This window comes from Gymnoscopelus braueri (assembly GCF_963280865.1).
Source record: "Gymnoscopelus braueri genome assembly, chromosome: 14".
In the NCBI taxonomy this organism is placed as follows: domain Eukaryota; kingdom Metazoa; phylum Chordata; class Actinopteri; order Myctophiformes; family Myctophidae; genus Gymnoscopelus; species Gymnoscopelus braueri.
In genome coordinates, this window is record NC_137619.1 from 38045528 (window position 1) to 38058819 (window position 13292).

At 42.9% G+C, this 13292-nt stretch overlaps 1 protein-coding gene across 8 annotated transcripts in view; it reads left to right on the forward strand.

The window, feature by feature from the left end:
* The first annotated feature begins 204 nt into the window (after positions 1-204).
* Positions 205-13292, forward strand: part of mymx (myomixer) — a 42583-nt gene continuing 29495 nt past the window's right edge. For 5 of the 8 annotated variants that reach the window (XM_080450294.1, XM_080450300.1, XM_080450298.1 and 2 more), the window contains exons 1-9: positions 205-1012; positions 1948-2037; positions 4566-4715; positions 8710-8856; positions 10047-10238; positions 11081-11167; positions 11980-12098; positions 12695-12809; positions 12923-13000. In XM_080450294.1, the coding sequence (XP_080306420.1) occupies positions 386-1012; positions 1948-2037; positions 4566-4715; positions 8710-8856; positions 10047-10238; positions 11081-11167; positions 11980-12098; positions 12695-12809; positions 12923-13000 (1605 nt within the window). In that variant the 5' untranslated portion in view covers positions 205-385. The remainder of the gene's footprint in view (positions 1013-1947; positions 2038-4565; positions 4716-8709; positions 8857-10046; positions 10239-11080; positions 11168-11979; positions 12099-12694; positions 12810-12922; positions 13001-13292) is intronic. The other 3 variants (XM_080450295.1, XM_080450299.1, XM_080450297.1) reach the window with 3 other exon arrangements.

Below are 13292 nucleotides of genomic sequence, written 5' to 3' on the forward strand. Positions count from 1 at the left end.
GTCCCTGGTTGTCAGGCTCCTCGGTAGCAGCGTAGCGGGCTCTGTGGCAAAGTACATCAGGAGAATCCTGTCCACGGTCTTTGCCCACCTTGGCACGGCGCTCCGCTACGTCTGGGACCGGATTCGATCCCAGGAGTCCAAGGAAGCCATCCTGGGTTGCGTGCTGTGCATTCTCCACATGCCCAAGAAGGTGGAGAACTGAGCGCTCTCGCTCCACTTGCTTTTTTCCTTTTTTTTTTTCTTTTCACCCTCAGCTCGTGTGCTGGAGAGAGAGAGAGAGAGAGAGAGCAAGAGAGAGAGAGAGAAAGAGAGAGAGAGAGAGACATAGAGAACAGATGGGTGAGCAGAGGGGAGGGAGACAACCCAGGGAGATGTGACAGACTTTATGTGGAATGCAGTGCTTTTGGCTTTCTTATCACACTGGGCTATGTCAGAAACAGAAAGTATTGCGAGGAAGGTCCAGCCCTTCACCATTGGGACGAGGCTGTCGGTGCCTCCGGTGTCCAAATGCCCAGACTTCCCCCATCAGAACTACCTACAGAGCCAGAGCCTGGACAACTGCACCACGCTGCAGCAGCACAACCTGAACAACACTGTATCCCTCTACCTCAGCCGCTCCCAGGTGTGTTGTGCCCCCCGCGGCCCGCCGCGGCTCATCTCTCCCCCCCACGTCAAGCGTGTGCGGCCCCCCGCCGCGCCCGCGGACCACCACCAGGAGGAGGACGACATGGCCGCCGAGGACCACCTGAACCAGAACGTTGTCGTCTCTCCCTCGGCCGTCTCCAGGTCCATCAAGAAGATCACCATCTCGGGGAACACTGGCGAGAGGAGTGCGGCGAGGAAGGTGGCCGGCGGCGGCGGACCACCGGCTCAGGTGGGCCCCGACGTCGCGGCTGTGTCCCCGTCTGAGAACATCAACAACAACAACAACAACGCCACACGCACCTCCAACCCTCCTCTGCCCAGGATCGTGGGGGTGAGCTGTGAGAATAAACCCAGCTCTCATTTCAAGGTAGATACATGTACTTATTTCACCTATCCATTCAATTACCATTCATACTGTAGGGCTCTTAATGTAGTCATGATAAAGCACGTGTTGAGAGGCTATAAAGAAGCTTTATCAATGGCAAATAACTATTGTTATAATTTAGGTTTACTTACTACACTTAATGTAAAGATTTAAAAAGATTTCCTGCTGTTAAAAGTTTACTAAGTTGTTATACATGTGTAACATGTTAAAAGCTACAATTTCTGTCTAAAGCATTTTTGTATTACTTTTCAAATCAGTGTAAATCACATGTGGGCATAAACCAACTTTACTGAGTCTGAAAAAGCCAAGTGCATAAGTGTGTTCAGTTGGTCTTGGGGATCATGCATTTACAGTTTTCTTATAGTATATACATACTGAAGGCTATAGGATATTAAGCATATAAAGCTGATCATCGACAAGCAGATTTTTTTAATAGCTACCTGTGGGGGTTTCTTGCTATTAAATTATATGCCTGTGTAGCCAGACAATATAGTGCTAATGGGCAATCATTCCTTCCTCCTCTTTTTCACTCGCTATTAGAGAAGGTTTTATATCATACGGATCAACTCCAAAACCTACCCACATCCTTGTCTTGAAGAAGTAATTGAAATTGGTCGAAAAACGTTGTGAATTCGTGCCCATACGCCAAGACCACCCAGCAATCCAATCGTCCCTCTGAGACTTAATAAAGATCTTAATTTGTAAATGTAGTTTGGCTTTGTAGTTTTGTGGTGCCATTTCGATCTTCCCCTAAGCCCTCTTAAGATGTTCACTTCATGCTCACCGCAAAGTTTAATAACTCGGAAACCTCGTGTGTAACGACGTCGTTTCGCTGGATATAGTGTTTCAGTCGTTTTCAGGTGTTGTGAATTAATCTGAATTCCTATAGGCTCATTAGCATATTATTCACATTTTAGGTTTTACTCACAACAGACAGCACGGCTGAGCATCAGCCCGTCCAACGACAAACCATGGTTCAGTTGCACAAAGAGAAGTCCACTCAACAGGTATGATTTCTTTTTTTCACATGTGCATTTACATAGCCTATATCAGCTTTGAAGGCTACTGTAGTAGGCATCTATGGGCCGGGGCCTACACTTTGTGAGAGAGAGAGAGAGAGAGAGAGAGAGAGAGAGAGAGAGAGAGAGAGAGAGAGAGAGAGAGAGAGAGAGAGAGAGAGAGAGAGAGAGAGAGAGAGAGAGAGAGAGAGAGAGAGAGAGAGAGAGAGAGAGAGAGAGAGAGAGAGAGAGAGAGAGAGAGAGAGAGAGAGAGAGAGAGAGAGAGAGAGAGAGAGAATTGACATTTTTCGAACATTTTCGAAGGAACATCGAAGCCTAATTGAAGCTGATTGGATGAAATCGGTGACACACCTGAACATTTATAACATTTATTTTCTGTTTATAAAAGAACTGGAGAGATGGGGAGACCAGCTGTTACTGAATTGCTATAGAGTCTATACCATAGAGTTAAAAAGGTCTACTAAACCATATATAGCAATGCTTAAGGCTATCAGAATATAGAGCTGCTTTAAAGGTAGGGTACGTTATTTTTTGGGGGGTTAAAAAAATGTGTTAAAAGGTTAAAGCACTATATTCTGATAGCAATCGTTTTAGAGTGTTTGTTCAGTAACAGGAGTGAGTCTCTCCAGCTCTTTAATAAACAGAAAATAAAATATAATGTGGGTTGCAAGATTTCAGCCAATCAGGAGAGAGTATCTGCTTAATTTTTATAATGTTCTATCAATGTTATGAGTGTTTGTTCAGTAACAGGGGTCTCCTCATCTCTTATTAGTATATCAGATGAGGAGAGAGGAAGAGAGAACCCCACAAAGATCATTTTCCAGCTTCAGTTTTATAGTGTTCCAGGTCCAATTTTGTCTACTGCTCTTTTTCCCCATCGCTTCCAGTTTCATTTGTTTACCCTGCATCCTCTGTTACTGAACTAAACATCTATAGCTATCGAATACAGAGCTATTTAATGCAATGATGCATTAATATTACACAAAGGTTGCGCAAGGATTCATCTTTCTCGCCATTCTTATTCAAACTGCAGGAAAATAATCTGTTGTGAATCAGTAATGGGGGCATTCATAGCCAGCTGTGTATTTGATGAATCCTCAGAATGTAGGAAGTGAGGTCATAGTGGAATGGTCGCCAAAACGTAGGTTTTGAGAGACAGAGTTACACAGAGAACACAAGCGGTCACATTGTTTATAACATTACAGGGCCAAATTATGATTGAATACATGGTTTCAAGAGGACATGCCCTTTAGTCTTCTTGCGGCATGTGGTTTGACTACAGTACAGAGCTTCTTTATGGCGGCTAACGTATAAAAAAAAGAAGCTTCAAACTATTTTAGCCCATTCATTGTAAACTGTGCCCTGTTCCTTGTTTAATGTAGAATCATCAAACTCTGGAGTGAGTGTTCAGCTACACAGAAACACAGGTCTCACTCCAGTTAACTGGAAAACATGAAGTAAGGAAAGATGTTCACAAAAGAGAGGGCATGGAGAGGTTCTTAGCGACGGGGGCATAATAACGCATTGGCACAACAATGCTCCCATTCTTTCCCATAAAGAGAATATTGTATCTACAGTATCCCTCACCTTGTAAACACTGGGCTATTGTTTATTTCCTATTGTCATTCATTATTTCATGCACACTGCATAGTAATAATCTGCATTTGGCATTGCTGTGCTTTTACCCACTCACCTGTGAAGGGCTGAAGTTGATCTAAACTTAATGTATAGCACATAATAATGTATAACATATAATTATTATTTATGCACCATCGCACCACAGTGTTGCGCGCCAAAAATAGCCGAGCTACAAGCTCACCAATGCGTTGTGTGGGTGGTGCGTTTTGAGCTTGCAGGTAGTCTGTTTTCGGTGTGCAAAACCGCTGTGTGACAAAGTATGAATGGGGCTTAAGGCTGTCACAGAAGTACAGCAGACACCCAAGGATATGTCCGCTGCTCCTTCCTGCCTTTACCCAGATGTTTCCTGACCGGAGAGCATTAGCGTTGCTTGTCCATAAAGGAAGTTGTGCCAGTCCTGTTCATTTCACCTCTCATGGTGCTGACAGTAGGTTTTTGTTTAGAGGGACCCTGGGGCCCCGTCTGACACATGTTCGCAATGTCTCCTGATTGCATAAAAAGGAAAGGAAATAACTGTTTTAAATGGACACTTTAACATTCCCTCCCCATGAGGTGATTTTGCCTGGAGATCTGTGCCTCGTCTCTAATGCCTGGATTTTTCTTGGCTGCTCGAAAGCAGCCGAACTACAAGCTCGTAACGCGCTCGCATCACGATGCGTTGGGAGTTTGTAGATCGGTTATTTCCGGTGCATGACACCAGCACACAACTAAGTATAAATCATGCTTATGTCCGTCATGGCATTAATCATTGCCCCGTGCCATTCAAAGGAGCAAATAAATCAATTAAGGTGTTGTGTTTTTCCCAATAAAAAATAACAATTCATGTGTTAAAATGACATTGCATTTCTGACACTGAGCAATGGTTTGTGTTCATGCAGACGTCCGTGCCCAGGCCTCAATCACCCAAGAAAGAACTCCAAAGGAAAGGCTGTCAGGCATTCACGCAAAAGGAAGGGCCTACGGCTGTTTCGTTACAGAGTGACTGCTTTGCACAGAGAAACTCCCTCTTCAACAAGGAAATCCTTCAGGTACACCATGAGAAACATCAGGTCTAACTGCAGCTGGTTAACTTATACCATGAGAAACATCAGGTCTAACTGCAGCTGGTTAACTTATACCATGAGAAACATCAGGTCTGAAGGCCTTTGCAGACAGGGTGCGATTGGTCAATCATTTTTCACCACATGCGAAAAGACGCTTCGCCGCAGCCACTTGCCGCACGGCAAATTCGGAGCCGGTGTGCATGAGGTCATAGAGAACCATGTGTTCTTTAAAAAAATGATATTGTCCGTTTTTTCCGTGCGAAAAATCGCACCCTGTCTGCAAAGGCCTTAACTGCAGCTGGTTAACTTATACCATGAGAAACGGCAGGTCTAACTGCAGCTGATTAAGTTATAGTGAGTCAAGCTCAAACCATTAGTGTCTATAGAGTTCAAACCCAAGGAATGCTATTGCCTTTCTCTTCTTTCTACTTTTTCTGGCACTATATAATTGTCTCCTAAACTAAATACTTGACGAGGGCAGTCATCATACTTTACTAAGAATAGGCTTAACTACTCCATAATGTGTATGTCTTGCAGGCAAAAATGTATATATGTTTAAATTAAACTTAAATAGAATTGATTCATTGTATAGCCTGTGTTTAGCAACATCAAGAAAGCTGGTCAACAAGTAAAGAGAGTGAGAGAAAATCTGAATTGACCTTTGTTGTGCTGTGACCCAGAGGAGAGCAAAATATGTAGCTGTTCTTATTTTGTACTGTGAACTGTATGAGTTGGTCTGGAGAAAAGGAAGTGAAAGCGAGGGAACAGCCACAAGTGAAGCAATTATTTAGGGATGAGGTCATTGTTTGGCTCCATCTCTTCACGCCTATGGCCTGGAGAGACCAGCCCGAGCACCACAACTGGCTGTGTTATCTCATCACTATGTCCGCCCCGGCATACAAGGACATATTTCAGTGAATTTGGCTCAGGGACATTTCGTCCAGCAGTTTGACTTTGTTATTAGGCCTCTCTCAGTTAGTGAACCATGCAAGTAATAGTCCATTTACTTCCAATAATTGGAAATTAATTTTGGTCCTGTCCAAAGAAAGAAAGAAATATGATGTATGTGTGTGTTGAGAATGGCAATATGAAACATCAATGATGTTAACAAGCTGAGAAGCCATTTGCTCTCATGAAGAACCATGCATGCAAAAAAATGGGCCATGGATCGTGTTTATTTTGAATGATTGTGCTTTAAATTGCCCGGGCCCTGTTAGCTAGGGACCTACTTGATTTACTGTGATTCGGTCGGCTGATAGCACTGATGAAAATGTGTTATTACACACACACGCACGCACACGCACACGCACACGCACACGCGCACACACACACACAATGTTTTAAATAAGGAGAGCAAAGCAGGTCACCACATGGAGAAACACAACGCGTTCAAGAGCCTGCCTGTCTCCTTGGCTGCCCTGCAAAACATCTCAGTTTTCACCATCTCATTTCCATTATAGAAAGAAACACTAGAAACTAGAGAAACTATGACTACTGGAGCCATTTTAGTGCCAAGAAGTCATTGCACATGGTGTGCAAATTTAAACTGTTGGTAAACATGACCTAAAAGGATAGCCTACACTACACTATGTATATATTTCCTTTTGTTGAATAATCTTCTCCTGAATTTTATTGAGGATTTTCTTTTGAAAAGCTCATATTTATTTTTTAACTCTTAAAATTGAAAAGATACAATATCATCTAAACAGAGATCTTGTTCACTTCACATTGTGATTGTGCTTAAAGTGTTAAAATCTGCTGTTTGAAGTTAAAGTTATGTAGGATATTGCCCTGATATTTTGTCCTACAATTAAAGGTGCTGGTAAAACGTGGCCTATAGCGCACGTGTCTTGGCTTTCCTCCTTTATTATTATGTGTGTGTGCTGAGATCAAACTGTACATTTCTGTATATTATAAACAGTCCATTGTTGTGGAGAGAACAGGAAGAAACAACGACATCGTAGACTTCCTGTATGAGGTCATAATATGCCATGGGAGCCCGTGTGAGGAGATAGGGGGCAGGCCTGTTCAGTCAAGCTGTTTTCCCTCTGTTGGTCTGTTCAGTGCAAAAATACCTCCGCTGTCCCAGGGGCCTCGTAAACTTAATGAGTTACCCCTCCGTGGAGTGACGTCACATTTTAATTTCATGCAAATAGAGCTATAGCCGTTGCCAGGCGATGTGCAGTTGTAATGTCTCACTGTCTCAACAGACGGGGGCCCTAGCATTCTATGCAGTGAATCACAGATTGTTGGACAAATATTTACTTTTGTGCAATTTCACAATAAGAAATAATTGTGTGTCACTGACTGTCTCTGCAGTGAAAAATGCTGAATGTGTACAGCCTAATTTAACTGTGAGAGTGTAAAATGGATCCTTTAGTCTCAGGTTTCAGGGTTCTGCTCTGAGTCATTCAACTCATGGACCTCAGAAACCATCAGAAAGGTGCTGCTAAATTGATTTATTGACACTTTTCATTATGGTGAATTTGGAAGAGTTACACATCCAAACACAGTAAAATCCTCAATGTTATTTTTCCCCCCATTTGTAAATCTGAGCTTGTACAGATGTAACCAAATGGACCTTACCGGCGCGGGTCCATTTGGTGACATGTGTACCCGCTCAGAGTTAAATTAGCCTAACACTGAGGATTTTACTGTGTACCTTGTCTGTTATAGTGAATAAACTTGTACTTGCTTTCAGTTTCTTGAGCTTGGCCACCTGGTGCAGCCAGCTACAGTTCTCACTCCAAATGTTGCCAGAAAAGGTCTGCTCAGAAAGACAAGGACTTATGCAACAGGCCCCATGCAGTTTGCCAAGAGAAACTTACTGCTCTGCATAACATGACATTGAGAACAAAGGGCTGGTTCTTGATGTTTTCTGAAGTACTGTGTAACTTTAAGTCAGTGAAAACTATACATGTCCTGGTTTTGGCCTCTCCTGGTCAGCAGAAATAACATGTCTCCAACACTTTGCCCGCCACCTCATTGAGTGTAACGTGATGCTTAACCACTTAAAACCCTTCTAGACTTAAACCGAACCTGAGTCGTCTGACTTGTCTCTGTACTTGGACTGCATTTTTTCTCGTCTACACCAAATCTCTTTGCCAACAATAGCCGATCTACCAGCACAAGCTTGTAGATCTGCTATTTTGGGCAACGTATGACAGCATCATGCACCAATAATAGCAGATATACATCTGCTATTTCTGGCGCACGCAAAACAAAGTATAAATCAGTTTGTACATATAATTTCTGTCATCCAGCAGACAACACTTAGAGCTATGACTCCACCATAAATGCTCTGAATGGTAAACACAGTCAAAAATACTGTAAGACGTGCTGGAATGTATTTTCCTGTATATTTTAGTATGCACAAAGCAAAGTAAATGAGAGTAAGTTTATTGTACCATTGCCCGGGTATTTTTTAATACAAATATTTGAATCTACACATAACTGTTCCATGGAGCTCCAAAAAGCACTGTAAAAACAGTCCTTAATGGTGCAGAAACCCGTTGAACTCACTGGTTGCTAAATGATTGTACTTCTCATTAAGTGCAATTTAATGAAAAAAGGAAAAACAAATGCGAAAACATGAGAAATATTGTGATGTAATGTCTTGGCCATGTTAGAGGCCCCTTATCTTATCTTCATCTAGATTTGAGATATTACATTATATTTAAATGCACTGATACATAATCAAAACGACTTCACCACTTTTTTAGTCCACCCTTAGGATATTGGCAAGGAGAGATTCTACGGTATGGTTCTCAAATGTTTCCATGTCAAGGACCCCCAAATTATTATGTATTTGTCCACAGACCTCCATCTGAATTTGATTCTTTTGAATGTTGTGAGCTTTTAGATAGGCCATTTGCAAATAGCTAATGTATATATCGGGTTAAAGTTTGTTTACTGATCTTGGCTTGTTAACGTGTTTCATGTTTAGTCTATATGTATCTGCTATTGTTGTGGCGTATAGGCGGAGGCATGGATCAAAGGGAAGATGCATGAACTAAAGGATGGCTGTAATGTCCAGCGCTGTCCCCTTCAGGACTGGGAGGAGGTCTCGCAGACCCTTCAGAGAGACCTCAAAGACTTTGAGAACACCCTGATTCAACTCAATCAGGTAACGATGCACAACGGCACACTCGAATGATCTCTCAACGACACTTAGGAAGTTATCAGAGCAGCCATGTATCACAGTGACCTACGCCCAGAATGCTAATGCTCATTTATACTTTGCCAACATGACAAAATATAGCTGTATTTGACCATTAATCCTTTTCCTTAAGTTCTGAAAAACTGTTGAGTGAAGCCTAGTTTATGCTTCGTCGCACTAGGAATATAATACGATTCAGTCAGTTGGTTTCTGTGAGCGACAGTGTTGTGTGACAAACAAAGCATAGGCTGGGCTTCATACTCTTCCTTGTTCCCAAAGCCTATACTATTGGTTCTCAAAGTGGGGTCCGGGGACCCCCAGGAGTCCTTGAGGGAGTTCCAGGGGGTCCCCAGCTAAATGATGGATAGTTAGGAACCAAATGGACCCTTATGGTTCTGTAACTCTGAGAGTGTACAAATGGAACCAAATGGACCCCCATTTGTACACTCTCAGAGTTACATTAACATAGATTTTACAATATAAATGAGGGTCCCAGAGATAGAAATGACATTAAATGGGGGTCTGTAGCCTAATGCATGTCAAACTGGGGGTTAAAATCACTGCTAGAGCCGTAAAAATCTTCTCTTATGGGGGTCCCTGGCATATCTTTTCAAATGGGGATCCGCACGCTAATAAGTGCCAATTTGGGGGTCCTTGACATGAAAAAGTTTGAGAACCACTGGCCTATACAGCATAATGGTCCTACAGCCATTTGATTTCCTCTCTCACCCATATAGAAAAGCTGACACTTTCCCAAGGCTTTCAGTGCTCCAGACAGCACTGTCAAGTCAGTTTAGACTTCCTTTTCCCTCAGGAGTGAATGTTTGGAAATTGTATTTTGCTGATAATTAACCTTCCCTGACACACCGGGCCCTCAAGGGGTTTGCGTGTGTGTGTGTGGATGTGCGTGTGTGCGTGTGTGCGTGTGTGTGTGTGTGTGTGTGTGTGTGTGGGAGGGGGGGTTTTCATCCAAGAACATGTGAATATGATGGCGAAGTCCCAGCATGTATATCCAAGCAGCTGGCACATGAGTAGTGGCTTTCTGACAGTCTGTTGGCTTCCAATGTGACGTTACGTAGCTACTCCGCAGATGTTGACTTTGCTGTATACTTGCCGATGGACGATTATCTCTATATTTGTCTGTGTCCACATAAAAGACGGGCGAGCAGTTGATCTGCAAACTGAACCCCACCTCTGACCTCGTGAAGAAGCAGCTTGGCCAGCTTAGGGACCAATGGCAGAGCCTGAAACAGACGGCAGCCAATCAGTCCAGGGCGCTGGGTGGAGCCAAAAGCCTACAGGAGTTCAACAAAAAAGTGGACAAGCTGGAGGCTTGGATTAAGGACAAGGTATAACTGCAAAAGCAACTCTCTCTCTCTCTCTCTCTCTCTCTCTCTCTCTCTCTCTCTCTCTCTCTCTCTCTCTCTCTCTCTCCCTCTCTCTCTTTCCATCTTCCTGTGCTCACCTTTCCAGTTTGCTCCTCTCCCTTCCAGTTCCTATCTATACCCTGATGCCGACCATCGGTCACCCTTGTGTTTAACGTGCTGTTAAAACATGAGACATGCTGCATATTCTCATATAACCGCTGCTGTAAACCAGCTGCCACTCAACACTATAACACTATCTGTTAGAGGATTTATGCTCAATATGTGTCTTTCTCCGCACATCCCCTGCTTCTGCGTGTCAACTGAGGCGTAGATTGATGTTAACATTTTCCCCTCTTGTTTCTTTGTGTTCTGAAGTGTCTGGCAATTGAATATAATGGAGGATGTTGCTAAGAATTCTTCCATCGTCGCGGCTTAAAGCCAAGCACCCTTAGGGAGTATAGTTTTTCGATTTGTAGTAGCTCCCTTTAAGTGTGATTTACACTTAGTTATGCGCCGGTGTTGCACACATAAAATAGCGGATCTTCAAGCTCTCAACGCGTTCTGCTGCAACACGTCGTGGGCTTGTGCAAATCGGGTATAAATCAAGTATAAATCAGGCATTATCCTCCTCCTCCTCTTCCTCTTCCTCCTGTGTGTTGGGTTTGCAGTCTAGAGTTTCACACCTCGTGCTGGAAGCCCTCGCCGTCTCATATCCTGTGGTTGCAACGCTAATCTAGTAAAACGTCCAGTACATCTGAAAAGAAGTAGTGGTTTCAGTTCCAATCCAATCAGGGCTGTTAAATGCTGACTTTTATATGTGCCAGCAGGAACAGGAGCAGTCCCTGGTAAACGTCCTGGGAGAGAATGTTGACAAACTGCAGCTGACCAGGAGAATCCTAGATTTGAAGCAGGTGAGCGTTGCAAAGGATCAAAGGCAGTCAAATAAAAGCTTCCTTGGGTAGAAAAAACAAAGGCAATGTCAATTCTTCAGAGAGGGGGGCGGTGGTCATAGCATAGAGCAGTGGTTCTCAAAGTGAGGTCCGGGGACCCCCAGGGGTCCTTGAGGGGGTTCCAGGGGGTCCCCAGCCAAATTGATAGTTAGGAACCAAATTGACCCTTATGTGTCTGTAACTCTGAGAGTGTGCAAATGACCAACCAAATTTGGTTCCATTTGTACCCTCTCAGAGTTAAATTAACACTGATGATACCACAGAGAGTGCAGATTGGGGGTCCCAGAGATCAAAATGGTGGTGGTCCGTGGCCTAATGCATACCAATGGGGGTCCTTGAAATTAAAATGGTTGAGAATCACTGCCATAGCCGTAAAAGATCTTCTCTTATCGGGGTCCCTGGCTGTTATATCTTTTCAAATGGGGGTCCGCGGGCTAATATATGCCAATTTGGGGGTCCTTGACATGAAAAAGTTTGAGAACCACTGGCATAGGGACCATGGCATGGTCTGGGAAGTGTCCCTGAGCAAGACATTTAATCCCTATAACGCCCCCCCCCCCCCCCCCCCAGCCATCAGTTGGGTGAAACTGTAAAAACAATTTCCCCAGAAAAGACTCCCTCCCCCCCCCCTAAGTATTGCTGGACCTTTTTTTGCAGAGGTTTCCCACTAGTCATCTGTCTATCTTCGAAACATGATTTTCCTCCCAGGTTGTGACACTGTAAAAGCTGTTGAAGTCATATACGGATTGTGTTGCCAATTTGTCTGTCTGCAGGACGAGCAGCTCCACAGAAACCTGCACGAGGAAATCAACCACTTGGCACTGAAACTGGAGAAACAAGGGAAGACGGACGGCAGAAACATTTCCGGCAGGAGGAAACACATCAATAAAATGTACTTCGTGACAGTGACCCTTAAATTCTATCTCTCTTGTTGCCAGTGTTGATTTCGTCGACTAAAACTATGACGAAAAATGTTCGTCGACTACACCTTTTTCACTGACGAAAACTAAATAAAAACTACACTACGATGACTAAAACTTAGACTAAATATATTAACAATTTCGTAAACAAATACAAAAAAAAACTAGTGGAGAAGAGATCCAGTAGAAATAAGACATTAAGTCAAATTTTATGTTTGGTTGCGCTCAGGTGTTGCGCTCTGAAAATAGCAGATCTACAAGCTCACAACTGCGACGCGTTGTGAGCTTGTAGATCGGCTATTTTCAGCGTGCAACCAAGTGTAAAATCAGCGTTACGTCACCATCAAGGCCGACTAAATCAACTGTAGATTTAGTCGACTATAATCTTTTGATATCTAGTCGACTAAAACTAGACAAAAACTAAAACAATTTAGGTGACTAAAATATGACTAAAACTAAATGGAATTGTATTCAAAAGACTATGACTAAAACTAAATAAGAATTTGCTGTCAAAATCAACACTGCTTCTATGTTTGTGTCGTGATCCGTTGTGTCTGTGTGTGTGTAGGTGGCTGAAGGTCCAGTCTCATCTGAAAAACTACCATGAAAACCTTCAGCTGGCCCTGGAGGTGTCCTCCTTCTACCAGCAGGCCGATAACACACTGTTTGCCATTAACAACATGGTGAATACCTCATTTAATCACAACTTATTTAATTTATGCTTATTTTTTTTTAAAGAACTAACAAGCAGAATGCGTATGAAAATGAAGTCATTCATTTTGTTACATTCTTTTAGAGAAAAGGCATGTCTGCATCCAAGGACATGGAGACGTATGGAGACAGGGAGATCAGAGAACTGGCCAGTCAGATTATGGTGAGGTTTCTCTTTAACTCTGTTTCGGTCAGTGGGGGAAAGTAACTAAGCTCTTTTACTCAAATACTGTACTTAAGTACAATTTTGAGGTATTTTTACTTCTACCATCTCAGAGTCAAATATTGTACTTTTACTCCACTACAATTATTTGAAAACTTTAGTTACTAGTTACATTATAGATTTTGATAATTATTACAAAACATACATTAACCACTTTAGCCCTATATACATTTTGGCCATTTGAAAATAGCCGATCTACAAGCTCACAATGCGTCGCATCGCATTTGATCCT